Below are 15455 nucleotides of genomic sequence, written 5' to 3'. Positions count from 1 at the left end.
AGCTCCCCTGCTTTACATACTCAAAATGATCTCAGCCTGCTTCTACCAAACTTTGCGACATCAAAGACAAGTATTATGGGATACATTTTGCAAACATTTTTTTAATCCCTTGCTACCTTTAAATGGCATCAACTACTGAATTGCCTCACTCTAGATGTGCAATGATGTACAAACACTCATTGTTTTATTGGTCACTTACTTGTCTGCGGAGGATGTAATTGTGTTGAAAAACTTCTGGGTAAGAATAATGAGATTTTTCCTGTTCTCCTCTACATCGTCTCCTTGTTCCAACCTTTGAAAATATCAACACAGAAAAGAGTCATTGCTGACTGCATAGACAGTGTACAAAAACTGTGATGGGAGCAAGGGTATCACTATGGCCTATCCTTTAGATTCTCGCCACCTCATATCCAATTGTTAGAATTTTTGCAAACACACCAAGAATGTCACACTGACTAAACCCAGTGGATCAATTTTAAAAGTTCATTGCAACCAATTCAGAATGTGATTCAGATTCACACAATGTTGCTTCACACCACTGATTCCGCGTAAAGGTCTATGAACACCAATTCAGAACACCATTCAGACACTCACCTGGTTGGATCCACTTCAAAGTTTGTGTTCTGTTTTTCAGGGGTCAGCATCTCCTTGACCAAGGGTTCTAACATGGCATGCAGGTAGTTGGTGCCGTACACTTTGAAGCAGAATGCCATTATTTTACTGGCCAGGCTGTTCCCCCTGAACAACGTCTGCATACAGTCTGCAACTTCCACCTGGCCAACAAAATAAACCAGAAGTATTTTACCATGCTCCTGGTTTCCTATGTTTGATTGTCCTTGTGGTTGTATTATAATCAATTCAAAGACAGGATAAATCTGTCTTGGTATTCCTTTGTAAAGTTATAAATCAGGGAGATGCTATGAGATTACTACGAAAATACCACAAAGGATGTGCAAGGGCATAAGCGTAGCGTATTGCCTGACGCTGTGTGAAGGATGATCCACAATGCGAAATGTCCAAGTAATGTATTTTTGTAACAACCCTATTACTGCCAAGTAGTGACCGTTTTCATGCAATGCTGGCAGTTTTTCTTCCCATTTACTGCGCAAGTATTGTGCAGGTATCCAGAATGTGCTTCTAACACTCATGCAACTACACATACCAGACACATTCTGGCAAACGTCCAATGGAACCCCTTGGAACTCTCCAAAAATTGAATTATAGTCCTCCTAGAATCCTCTGTCCCTGAGGGCTATTCTGCCTTAAAGTGCATGAATTACATAGATAAAACTGTGAGGATGAACCAGAAGCGGACTGCAGAGCAGGATGGATGAAACTTACCTCTTTTGAAAACATATTCCACAGCAATTGATACAATAGATGCTTGGCATCAAACAAAGTTACAAATACTCTGGCTAATTCATCCTGACAAAAAAGAAGTGAGAGAAGAAAAGTGTGTCTCATTTGCTGTTTTGTGAAGACACTGCAGACCTGTCATGCCACTTTTAACCCCTTCACCACAATGGTTTGGTCCATTACCCATTGTTGTCAATGGTTACTGGGGACCTTTCAGTGGGATTTGGTAGTGAAAGCAAATATTGCATTTTTACGTGACAAGAAGGAAAGAGAGCCAGGACAGTTTCAAAAGATCTTAGCAAGTATCCATTTCGCTTTTCATCTCTTTAATTTCTCAAACAAATTCTCGCTAGTCTTGTGCTAGGTGGGCAAACTACATAATGCAATGCATTATGGGTAAACCGTTGACTTCTCACCAAAGCAAGAGTTTGAGAAAGGGATCTGATAAATGCTTTTAACACAAATGTAATCGCTGTCATGGCAGAAAGTTCTGTTCGTTGATGAAACTTGCTACACTCATTCATCTTTTTAGGCATTTCTGGCATTAAATCCTGTATAATCTGAAACTTTACTTTGGCTTCTGTAGTCTATCTGCCTTACAATAGAAATCTGCCATGTAGAATACTGTATATATATGGTCAACTGCCTTTGACTTTTATGACTTACTTAGGTGGTAAAATCGTATTTAAACCCCGGTGCGGGGTATAAAAGACCCCTAACTCATCGAAAATTCATAATGGCGCTTGAGTGACAACTGGCAACAGCAAGGTAGACCGCTCCGTGAAAATCAGCCGAAGCGATTCTCAAACAAACTTTATTGGCATACCATAAACATAGACTGTTTCATAAACACGTAGGCCATACAGGTATCCGCAAAGTTTCACAAAGCATTTGAAAATTACGATGATTAGGGGAAAAATCGCTTTCGTAACAAAGGAAATGGGCCCCCAGGTAACAGTCGTTCCGTGATTCAAACAATTGTCAATCATTCAGTTACGCGCAGAAGTGTAGACTGGTCAAACATTTGCTGTTCATACGAGAACACTTACGATGTAAACAAACCATGTATACGCTTAGAGTTACATGTATATTTGCGTGCACAGAAGATGAAAACTTCGTGGTTGTCATAAACTATTTTACTAACAAGCATTTATGATACAATGACATCGCGAAAGTGAGCCATTTTCGGTCATGACTTAGCAAGAGATGAGTCATTACCGGTACGATGTATCCTTGCGAAAAGTGCGTACACTGTATTTTACAGAACTGCAGGCAGAGTCCATAGTTTGCGATGACATCGTAAACAACTAAATATTAAAGCATGGCGGTAGCCTGCATGATCAATTTAATTACAGTCAGTCTAAGAGAGCCACTTTTTTAAACAGCCCCCCAAATATACGGCCGAAAGTAACGGCACGCTACAGTCGCTTTGATATAAATGCTAGCCCTGAAAACGGCCGTATGGTTTGTGTATGTGTACATGTGTTCTCACACATGGCAATGACATGTCGTGTTCAGAGGGTTGGTAAGGTTTTGACATACCGGTTGCCCCAGTTAACGTTTGGACTTCTGTTATGAGAATTAAACAAAGCTTGTAAAGACATCAAAACAGTATTTGTCAATGTCAGTTCAAGGTGAGCAAGTGAGCGTCATCACCCGATCTTCTCTGAAAGGCTTAGGCCTATTGATACGTGTGTCCGAGATCGGCTCATTGAGTTGGCACTACATCGTAAGATTTCGACAAAGGTTGGATTTTAATTTCTTCAATAAGGAAGATATCTATGAACCCAGTCCGTGGTTCATCCCATTGCAACGAAAATAAACATAACTCGTAATGAGTTTTCCGCGGTCACCCTCAAAGCAACCGAGCAGCCGACCTCGATCGCTTACAGATATTGTGGTACGCGAGATTCATGGAAATCTCGATCCTTCCGTGATGTAGTGAACTTACTTTATTTTTTTTTATTTTAGCGATCGGTCATGACGTCGCGTCGTTCACCTATTTCCTACCATTTTCCTGACTGTGTTTCTCAGTCAATGTTCAGATCGATAATTCGTGATTTCAACATACGAAATTGCCAGCTTCGGATTATTTTTAATGTTTATGTTTATTACTTTCTTGATGATTATTTCCACTACGTACGGCGCCATTTCCGTGTGAAGATATGGCGGTCAGTAGCCGAATCATTCTCGAACGATGACATGACCCCGAAACTTCAGTAAATCAACTCAGCAAAAACTTCAGCAGATCAACTCAGCACGCTCCTGTTTTTATGAAATTGATATTTTTTCCTTATTTCTTTTTTCTTTCGCGTATTGCGAAGGCTGTACCTAAGCTTATAGTCAGAGCGTGATTTTAGAGCAAACAGATTACGCAGATAATGCAAACGATAGCAACCCAACAGACTCATTATGCAGAGCCATGCCCAAAAACGCCCACCCAAACTTGGCATTAATCCGGATCCCGGTCCATTTCGCCCCGGGCTTTAAGGTATTAAGCACTGCTGCTGGTCAAAAATCTGACATGTAAAGTTTAACAGTGAAAAAAAAAGTTACATGAAAGTTCAAAGTTCAACTTACCATCTGTGATGAAGGAACTACGCTAGCTAATGCCATGGCGATGGGCAGTTCTCCGCGGTCTCCCATCATTGTAACTAACTCTACTAGTCTCTCAAATCTATCATTCAGGACAGTCTCCGCTAGAGTGTCAAATTCCGTACCCTGTTGTAGAATCTTTGTCAGTACTTCCATGAAAGTCGCCCTGGTCTGAAGATCTTTGTGGTAGCCAAGGCCTACGGAGAGTGTAAGACAGTAACAATGTGATGATAAAGATGGTAGTAAGATGATGAAGATGAAAAAAAGAACACTAGCACTTTTTGGATGATAAGTCGACAAAATCTATTTTGTGGATCGAACTATAAGTTCTGGCTCTCATAACCTCTATGTATCAACTTCAGAATTTTTATGTTTAGTATAGCTTTTGTATTACTTACTAACTCCTACAATGCTGCACATCTGATACACAATGTTCCACATTAAAGGTATACAGTCACCTGTAATCTAAATACGCCCATATATGGTCAAAGGGGTGTTCCTTGGTATTCAAAGTGCCCATGTGAGGGCGCTGTTTTTAAAAAGCGGCCACCCACTTAAAATCTGTGATTTGTTAGATTTTCTCTTTCCATGGTAACTGTGGCAAAATTGGAACAGGTGACAGTATACCTTTAAAGCAGAATGTGCCTCGAGGACAGATATTTGGACTCTCAAACTTTATTTATGATACCTTCTACCACTTGTTGAGGCTCATTTTGAACTTCAATTTTATGAGAATTAAAATTATTACATGCTTAGCTGGAATCCGGCAATCTGATTGGCTGGAGCAGGGGTTTATATTCTCAACAAGAAGACCTGCACGCCGCGTAACATTTTTGAGCTCGCGCAAATTTCGAACGCCAACTTGAGAGCTCAACGCGCCATAATGTTGAACAAGTCTATGGCTTCAGATTGATTTTGATTGTTAAATTTTAGTCTAGTGCAGCTTGACGAACCAACAAATGAAGAGTTTCTGTAAGGAGTGGAGGCTATGTAACAACAACATGATTTTTTCAAGTTTTTTTGAGCGTTTTTTTAAGTAAAATTCTTCAAGTTCGATGTCTAATCGCGATATCGATGCGTTGCGTAACCGTATTTTATGAATTCAACTGTGCACGCGCGCGCGTTCTGAAACGTTGTTCTTTAGAGTTTGTATGAGGCTGGGCGCACCTGAACTCTCGTTCAAACTTCAGCCCTTAATAACGAAATTGCCCACTTGTTTTTAACTTTAGCATATTATAATGAGGTTATAAACGGTGCGTTGGGGTATTTGGTTGCGGATATAAGACCTCTGGGGTGAAAATCAGCATATTTGGGTGAAATAATCACCTCGCTTCGCCGTTTATAACCTCTAAATATCATTATTCCCGATAGAGTTAACACAGGGATGGCAGCCACTTTGACTTATTAGCAACAGTAAATATTTGGTAATTTATTTCTCTAATACCAAAATTTGTGCTGTGACCCCTGATTTTCATTCTTAATTTCACAAGGTTATGATTTAAAATTTCTTTCAGGAAAGTTTGTGCAAAAGTTAAAGACTTTCTATTTCGAGGCACATACTAGTGTACAGATACCAGAGGTGATTGAATACTTCAGTTGCAGGAAACTTCTGTAAGATTTTGTACCTGGATTGGCCAATCAGATGACTGCTTTCAACTGCTTATGGATACGATGCAAATGAAAACCATTCAAATGTAACCAATCAGAAGACTGCTTGCTACTCACCTATAGAATGCATGAGCCCACTGTCGATGTTAGCACTGAGTAGATTGGACATAGCTTGCACTGTACAATTCCGCAGTGATGTCAAACTGTTTGTGTTGCTCCTCTTTCTACCCTCCCCTTGTTTGTCATCCTCCCCCTCACTGCAGTCATTAAGTAAATTCATAAATAATGTAAAATACCTGGGGAGGAAAAAAAAAGGAACATGACTACTCTCTGAAACTTGGTACACTTGAACAATGGCATGGGTATAAAGTCAAGAAAAAATCGATCACTACATATCGACTTTAGAGATGATAGTGTGAGAACGGGCTGCAACCTACTGCATTGTATGCCACACAACCATTGCAGGATTGGTGATGCTTCAACAAATAAAGTGCTATGTCGTCAAATCAAGATATAACACAATGAACAATGTTCTGAGGGTGATCCTATTATTCTAACCAAGAAGTAGCATAGGATGGGTTATATGCACAAAGAAGATCCATAGCCTCATGTTGTTCCACAGAGGTAGCCACGGACGGAGTGCCCTCAAAAGCAATGGTTACTCCCATCTACAGTTGCATCCTAATTTACTAATTTTTTTCCAATGTCGGTAACTTGTCAGATTCCCATCTTCTGTCGACAGTCAAAAGTGTCAGCCGGAACTTCTGAAATGCCTTTCTTGAGTTCAAATCTTAACAGTCTACCTGTATGGGGCATTATCACACCAAAGCTGGAAATACTCACTTTAGAAACAGCTGTGACTTTGCCTCCATCAGATCCCCACCATCCCCCTCCTCCGGTTGCAATGGCAACCCCTCCAGCAACGCGACCACAGCTTCCATGCTGGCTAGATCCAACTCCCTAGAAACACAACTTTTGTTATGACAGAATGAAAAACACGGACTACTCATCGAGAATTCAGTTGTACATTTTGACGAATATCAGCAGAGCTTCACTATATTTCAAAATATATCTTTCACAAGGTATTAATGGCATGATTGCTTTATACATTTGTACACTGCCTGTCAAAAAAAGGTGAGTAATATCTATTACGGATTAAACTTCTGAAATGTGACAAACCATTGACTAAACTGTACGAAGTGACAATATATTTATTTCAGTGATGCCAATGCCCCGGATTTGTCCGAATGACAAGGCATGGGCAAATGTCCTTCAATTTCAAGATATCTGTCTCTGTACGACTCAAAATAGAGAAAGCACACAACTAAGAGTCAAAGGTTCTGCTTGTCCACATGTTGAATTCTGACTGGTTGATGAAATGTTGCATTACCGTGTCATTGACCTGACATCATCTGCTGACATCTGATTGGATGTTCCGAGAATCCAGTCTGTCAGATACTCCACTAGTTTGTTCCGGAATTTCATCTCCTGCCGGAAGCAGAGATCATCTCGCCTGCTCATCACCTGGAGGATAAGTAAAGCACACAACATAAAAGCTAGATTATTTTTGTGCCAACAGGTTTAACCCTTTGAGTGCTGTAATTTTTTCCCACCAAAATTTCAGTGCAACATTTGATCAATTTGTATGAATTTTTCTGTGATTTTTCTGTTAATTTTGGACCAAAGGGACGTCACATTTCATGGGCTAGAGCTTTTTATCAAAATTTGGCAAAAATCTGAAAAAAATTTACTGGGGTATATTTTAGACAGGTGACAGAAATTGACTTTGGCGCTCAAACGGTTAATACAAGCTAAAGCACAATGAATAGATTTGAATGTGGCGCAGATGAATGATTAAGAGGAAATAGTGTGACTTATATGCAAACACACAAACCTATATGATGACCTGAGAAAAATACTTTACTAATCAGAAGTCCCATTTATCAAAGAGAGTGCCCATGGCCTGAGTTTTTGGCAAATGCGAAAGGCTGATGATAGCAAATTCATGTTGAAATTGGAAAATGAAAATACTCACTGTTTTGACAAGTTGGCACAAATTCTTCTTGATTTGGATCGCATGTAAACTACTAACACTGGAATCAAGATGGCGCACATTCCTGGCAAAAAGAAAACATAGCAAGGTAAAGCTTATTGATCGATGAAAACAGTTCACAAAAATTTAAACTTTTTCCTTTTATTCTCAGAAACAACAAGAATTGGAAATTTGATAATTCCACTACTGAAGACAAGTTGATTTCTCACCTGACCAACGCCAGCATCTGTACCTCGATACTGACCATACCAAAGTGTTCGGCGGCTTCCTCAGTCTTGTTTTCTAACACTTTCTTCAACATCAAAATCACATTTTCTATGAACATTGTGTTTGACTCTGTAACGATGACCTATGCAAAAAATAATTCAATATATTTGGTTTCCTCTTGCTCATATGATAATGTCTTGGACAGTTTAAGATTATAATACCATGGTAGGATGATATGGTAAACATTTACAACTTGTTCAAAATGTGATATTCAAATTTAAAAAAATTCAAACGCAAATAATTTTTCTGAATGTCAAATTCCATCCTACAGATACATTTATGATATATGGTGTCATTTCTGACATGCAATGAATATGCAGTGTCATATACGCAAACAGGGCATCAGTTACGCACTGATAGCTGCAAAATATGCCACAGAATATCACAAAAACACTACAAAAAATAATAATGTTCAACATATAGACACTTTGTTCCTTCAAATGCCCCCCACCCTGCTAGCACACAAATACAAAAGCAATCCTGGATAAAAAGTCAACTGAAAATGGACATTTTTATTACACAATCATTGCTGGGATCTTACTTTCACTAATACAACAATGTACCACTACCCTGATACTACCATCTGACCCCATTGTACAATGTGTGTGTGGTAAAAAACATGAATTCTCACCTGTCCCGTGTTATCAAAGAAAGTATCAATGTAATCTTTGATTTGATCAAATAAGATTGGATACAACGCTGGGCTAAGCTCTGTTCCCAGTAAATCCTTGATGTTAAATCTCATCTGTGTGACGATGGAAAACAAAAACAGCGATATATCAGAAAAATGTTACTTCAGTGACTAAATGTTCATAATTTTTACAAACATGGTTAAGCCCTTTCACCACAATGGTTTGGCTCGAGCACATTTTGTTCTGTGGTGAAACTGGCTTCTACACACTGGGCATTGGGGGTCAAAGGATGGAACAGAAGCTAGTATCTTGCTAACTTTGAATGCATTCACATTACACATTATAAAGTGACACAGCACTGGAATGTGATGTGAAACCAGAGAAGGAAATCAATACTCGCCTACCTGCCCATGGCAGTTCAATTTTCTGTTAGGCAGGTGAAATGTTAAAGTTACCTGCTTGATGAGAGGATTAAAATGTCTTTCATTGTTTGGTTTGCTAAGATCAGAGGTGAGGCAACCACGTATATAGTATGCAAGACATCATCATTATCACGACAGGTACTATTTTGCTGAGGCAGACAACTTTTAAAAGTCACCTGCCCAGATGCCTGGTTGTAATTTTTCAATGGATTTCCTACACCAGTGAAATGGAATTTTTTTCACCGCTTGCACACTACAGGTAGTAACCATGGGTTCATGGCTTTCCTTAGATATAAATTCACACATGATAGATTACGCAGCTCCATTCCTCTCAATTTCCACCCACATTCAACACTATCAGTAAAGCCGCATTGTCATATGCACAGATTGAATTCAGTTCAACTTTCACGTCACGCTTACCGCCGTGCCGACTTTCTCGTTGCTCACCACCAGCAACTTGAGGAGATCCCGGATAAAATTGCTGACTGGACACGGCTTCTGGTCGTCGACCATGGTGGAGGAGAGAAAGCTTCCCTTCCTCTCCATGACCGGACCCAGGTAGACGGGATAGCTCTGCTTCTGGCTGATTTTCTTCTGTTGCAGACACACACCACCGAGGGCGCACAGGAAACCGGTCATGTTGTGCCACTCACACATTTGATCCTGTGTTGATGAAGTGAACTATGAGTTAGACTACATTTGCTCATTTTGAAACATGAATTTTTGGATTGAAGCTTGAAGTGTGCGAGCAAAATCAGTCTTTAGTAGCAGTAAATCTTACTGAGTGCTTTAAAACAAAGTTGTAACCTTTATTAGTGGAATTTAAGGTTAGTACGTGCGTAAACAGATACATGCATTCACACTGGGTGAACATTTTGGTGAAATTTCATGCTGCTGAGGTTATTTAGTGAATTTGGCAGAATATTTACCAGCATGGAGTGGAGTCGTTTTGAAACACTCCATTTGAGTCGATGCTTGCCTGCGCTAGCTCTGTTCTATGAGACATTCCACACTATCAACAAATACGCAACATAAAGCAGACTACGCCTCATAGACTGATATGCGGACTCTCAAATTTTTCCAATACTTTTCTGATCTACCACTTGTGGGGGCTCATTTTAAAGCTCTTGGAGTAAGTAAGTTTTCACTGTCTTAGTTTTGTCAAAATCAAAATTAATTTTAATTTTTCCCCACAGAGTTAACACAGGGATGGTGGCCATTTTGTATTTTAGGTGTCCATAAATATTGGGCGATTTGTTTCTCTAGGTCTAAATTTTGCATGGTGGACTCTGACGGTATTCTTGCTTTGGCACAGAAATGGTTGAAAAACTCCCACAGGAAAGTTTGAGCAAAGTTCATACAGTTAAACCTGTCTAAACCGAACCCTGTCTAAACTGGAAACCTGTCTATACTGAACACCTTTTCTTGTCCCTTCCACATAGAATGCCATGTTTAAGGAACCTCTATAAACCAAACACATCTGTAAACTGAACAGTTTCCTCAGTCCCTTTGGTGTTTGATTTGACAGGTTTTACTGTATATTTTAGTTTCAAGGAGAGCGCTACCTTAAGTAAATCAAAAATGCAGGCGTTCAGACCTAGAGAGCTCTCAGGAGGGGTACTATCTATCTGAACTACAGAGCGATAGACTATATAGTTCCACTTGCATGGGTTCAAGCAACCATTAACCATTGTTTCCATTTCTTGAAAATCATACTGAAGTCTTTCTCACTTTTTTGGCTCAACAGCATCAATTTCTATTAACCTATTTTTTTTCTGAGAAGTTTCTTGGCAAACCAAATGAACTGCATTTCTTTCTACTACGGTGAAGTTTGAACATTCTAAGCAAGATAATCGCACAGTCAGCTTGACTGCATGAAGGCGAGACAACGCGAAGATTTTTCCAGCGTGCTGACTTATTAAGTAGGAGGCAGAGAAAGAAAGGAAGGAAAGAAACGGAGTCAGAATAAAACTTGGGAGGAGTTTCCATTATTGGACAGGGAAAAGCAGTTTCAAATACAGTGGGTGTGAGTGTGGCTTCACTTACATCAAGCTCATGGTCTTGAAAGCCCACACTGTATGAAGACTGCCTCCTTCCCCTACTAACCACAGTTCTGAGGCTCTCAGACGATGGGCTCTCTTCCAGTTTGCCCGACTTGGGGTAGTTGGTCAGCTGCTTTGTGACGTTTTCCCACCTCTTTTGAGTTTCCACCCATGCCTGGAAGAGAATGACAGAGGGTATTATTACCAAGGTGACTCAATTTCCACATCTTGAGCAGTAAGCCCTGTTCCTCTAGTAGGTATGTATAAATGCTCAATTTCCACATCTTGAGCAGTAAGCCCTGTTCCTCTAGTAGGTATGTATAAATGCACATTTTTTTTCTGTATTAAAATCGGGAAGAATTCTATCACGTATGATTCAAGCCACCACAGGGTTTGGACACTGCCGGAAATACAAGAAAAAATTCTGCATCACTTCTGGAAAGTCCTTGACAATTGACCCTCTATCGATGTCACCACAAACAATGGTGACCATTCTAAGGGAGATTTTGATATTTGACGTGTGAAAATGGGCCTGGGAAATGTACTTCTTACTAACAAGTACACACGGGAAACAGGAAATGCACTAAAAAAGTGTATGGAATCAACAGGACACTTCAGTTGAGAGCAAACTGGTTAGATGTGGATTCAGATTTGTTTCTGTTATCTGGTGTACGCTGATATCAACTAACGACTTCCCAATGATTATTGGGCAAAATGAGTATTTTTTGCAATGCTGTATTTGATGAGACTTACACCTGATTCTATTGTGCCAATCAACAAGTATGGACTTCAGAAGTCGGTTATCAGGAATCCAAGGTCAATTATTTTTGAAAGGGAGCATTTGCTCAGATCACAGTTCACAGGAGAATGTTAAATTGCTCGTAACCTTGGTTATTTTTCGCTGGATGTACCGGAAATGAAAAATGTGCATTGTATCTCCTGGCATTCAGTGAGTGACTTTGATCCAAAAGCTCATAAAACTCTCATGCTGCAGATGAGGTCCTTAAATTCATAAAAATCATCACTTTGGACCCTATCATGGTAGCTAGTGTATCATGAGAACGGTGTATATTTACTCTGTTGTATGACATATGGTGAGTGGTTGGCTGACCAATGTTTACTGAAACCTGCCCACCGGCCATGGCATGTAAACACTTGACAATGTGATTTCTGGTCAATACTATTAGGAAATAAAGTATAATTAGATTAATTTACTTTTTCATTAATATCCAAGGAGAAGTGGGTATTTGCGACAAAATAAATTACCTGAGACTTGAAATTAGAACCACCAAGATTTTGTGAACAAATCACAACTTGTCCTATTGTACGATACTTGTCTGATCATTTACTACTAATAATTATTAGACGTACTTGGTGAAATTTGATGGTTAGGCATACAGTACAGTTAGTACTGTACATTTTCTCTCTTGAGTCTATGGATATACACAATAATGATGAGTGAAATAAATAAATCTCTGTCTCTCTCTCTTGCCCCCCCCCCCCCCTCCATCTCTGGATGTAAACTGTGCATTGAAAATGTGATAAATGCTGCACTGTTTGGAAGTTTGTAAAAAAATAGTTTCTCCATTGAAATCAGAACCATGGCGACGGCCTCTATGTTGGAGCTTTAGAAGAGTTTCACTAAGGATTTATCAGCAAACTGACGAACAGAAAAAAAAAATCACCACATGATACCAAGCTGCGTGGGTGGTTGTGCGGGGGTGTACATTTGCTGGCTTGCCACGTCTGTCTCCCCTCCCTCTGACTCTCCTCAATTGACGTTATCAAAGGATCACGCGGCAGAGACAAGAGCGATGACGGTTTTTTTTCTAAAGTTAATTACATCCGTCATGAACTGTGTTGGAATCCTCAACTCAGAGAGCAGTCCGGATGCCAATAGCGGAGTCCCCTTCGCCTTGGTTACAAGTTGCTAATTTGTTGCCATTTCTATGCTACACGTGCTCTATGACTTTTAAACTTGTTCTATGAAATGTTTGCTGGGTGCTGACATTACCATGGAACTTCTTTCCAACACCTTTGGCATCACGATCTTTACATCTACTCGGAACATCAATTTTATATCAAATCTACGGCACAAATCTTTATCAACTACATACTATTAATTTTTTGTCCAAAGACTATCCAAAAATATATTCTCAAACATTTCCATTTCACCGATTTTTTTTTTTCATGAAATATTCTTATTTTCCATGTTTCTATGCCTTTGTACTTTTACACAGAAATGTTAATAGTTTGGGCGTGTGTTTGAACACTGCGTTTTCAAGAAACTGACAAATTTTGACAAGAATTTGTGTTAACGTCTGTCTGTCTTGTTGACAAAGTGTAGTTGAACAGTGGAAATTCAAAATCATGTGCTCAAGTGAAAATCATAAATCACACAAACACAAACAGCACATAGCCTCAATTTGTCGTCGATTGTCTGTCCTTTAATTTCTATTAATTGAATACCACTATTAGGAAAGAAAAAAAAAGAGAGAAACAGACTTTGCGTTGTCTTCAAAAAGTGCATTATCTTGTTGTTGCTTGGCAAAACTGTGATTCTTCTACTTTCAGTATACCGACACTATTTTAATCCCATCAAAAAAAAAATATTTCAGAACACGACTTCAGACATTCTAGTCTTTCATTCCAATTTCAAACATATTTCTTACTTTCATGGCTTGAATTGAGGAACAATAATGCGTTGGTGGTACAGAAATTGATATTGCAAAGCTGCGGTAGCCCAGGTTGTGTGCCCGTTGGCTTGAAAATCAGATTAAAATTCAAGAGCGGGGGAGGGTATTTCATTTGAACTGATGCGGTTGTCTTACCCCTGTGTAAATCCACACGTCTTTTTTTGTTTCTATTATTATCAACAAGGCTTCAACGCCGTGTAATCAAACCCAAGTCATAAACTCTCGGTAACTGAACCCAAATACAAAGAATGGTTGGGAGGATATCGGGGATATGTTGATTCTGTCTTACTTGGACACTGATATTACATTCAGGTGTGTAGCTCTCTATGGGTGAATGACAACAATACAAAACTATGATCTCTTTTTTCTCTTTTTTTTTTCAAATTTTTGGCACATTTCGGTGTAGATTTGATGACAAAGTAAGCAGATGCATGTCCTAATGGCCTAATCCAGGCTATACACTTTGTTCATAAATGTGATGAAGTTGCTTTGAATGTTGCCTGTTGGCAACAGATCCTCTAAAAGACAAAGAATAAAAAACATATGTATCAGAATGTTTATGACTGAAAGATAGCTGGTCTTTATCATTTCCTGCATTCCTGAAATTTCATATCAATCAATCAATCAATTCCCAAGGTTGCTGTACTTTTCAGTCTTTGTAAGCATCTGCCACAAGCATGCAATATTTGAAGTGATGACATATTCATAGAGATCGGTTTACCACCTACTCTTAGATTATTGATTAAGCAAATTATTCACGTATCTTACTGTCAAATTTACACTGACATTGGCTCTAAATTGCTGACAAAGAGGACAAAGAGTAAAGGCAGATCTTTAGCGTGTATACTAAATTTGCCTGCAAAATGTAACATCTCAGTTCCGAAACAGATCAGAAAACATTGGCAATGTGCATATATGTACCATATTTCAATACCTATACACTGATCCACATATTTTTTCCTTCATTTTGTTAGGCTTTCTGTCTCTTTCTATCCATCATTCCAATTTTGACAAACTTGAACGGAACCTGGCATCAGAATGTGGCATTCAGAATCTGAAGCTCTCCTGCTTTTGCCAAAACACAACGGTGTTCCAAGATGGTTTTATCTGTTCCAAGGTAACCCCACGATCAGGAGGCCAATATTGTTTTAATATTTATCATTCGGGTAGTAAGAGTTTTAGTGGCAAGGTCCATCTGGTTGACAGACTTCAAGTAATATGGTCTGAACTCTATGACAGCTGTCCAACCATTTGGTGATGGTAATTGGGCCTCTGTAACACTAATCTATCCAGTTCATATAATGAAGGCTTTCCCATTTAGATCAACTTGGCTCAAATCTTTCCACCCACTCTTTCCTAAACAGAGCTCCTACTTTACCATACAAAACTACAGGGTCATACCATACTTTGGGGGGTGACAGGGTATTTAATGACAATCATTTGACATCACTGTTGCTATTCTGATATTATCATATGCCATTGATGAATTTGCTGCCTTTAACAGTGATGAGTCAGCTGTTTGAATCAGGGAACTTTTCCATTTACCTATTTCAGTGCAAAGGTTTTCATAGATTTGCAAAAATTTGATAAGTTTTTGACAGTTTTTGGCAATAAGCAATATAACAGACAAGTTCAATGCACAATTTTGAAAGCATTTTCAATTTTTTTCTTGAACATAATTGATCACAGCTTTTCCTGTATAAAAATGGTACACCATAATTTTGTGACTGTAGTTTGGTTTCGTAATGAAAGAATTTGCCAAAACTCTACCATGGGAAAAGGAA

General features: G+C 39.1%; 1 protein-coding gene across 1 annotated transcript in view; it reads right to left on the bottom strand.

The window, feature by feature from the left end:
• LOC139145169 (neurofibromin-like) overlaps positions 1-15455 on the bottom strand; it is a 77579-nt gene that overhangs the window by 30628 nt on the left and 31496 nt on the right. Inside the window, exons 12-23 of the mRNA XM_070716155.1 lie at positions 10980-11150; positions 9354-9596; positions 8511-8624; positions 7822-7961; positions 7595-7676; positions 6950-7083; positions 6403-6531; positions 5677-5855; positions 3937-4148; positions 1342-1425; positions 595-773; positions 200-292 (exon numbers count right to left, since the gene is read on the bottom strand). Coding sequence (XP_070572256.1) covers positions 200-292; positions 595-773; positions 1342-1425; positions 3937-4148; positions 5677-5855; positions 6403-6531; positions 6950-7083; positions 7595-7676; positions 7822-7961; positions 8511-8624; positions 9354-9596; positions 10980-11150 — 1760 coding nt within the window. The remainder of the gene's footprint in view (positions 1-199; positions 293-594; positions 774-1341; positions 1426-3936; positions 4149-5676; positions 5856-6402; positions 6532-6949; positions 7084-7594; positions 7677-7821; positions 7962-8510; positions 8625-9353; positions 9597-10979; positions 11151-15455) is intronic.

The sequence above is a fragment of the Ptychodera flava genome, chromosome 12, assembly GCF_041260155.1.
Source record: "Ptychodera flava strain L36383 chromosome 12, AS_Pfla_20210202, whole genome shotgun sequence".
Taxonomy (NCBI): domain Eukaryota; kingdom Metazoa; phylum Hemichordata; class Enteropneusta; family Ptychoderidae; genus Ptychodera; species Ptychodera flava.
Note: the sequence above shows the minus strand (reverse complement) of the source record. Positions and strands in the feature narration are given on the sequence as shown.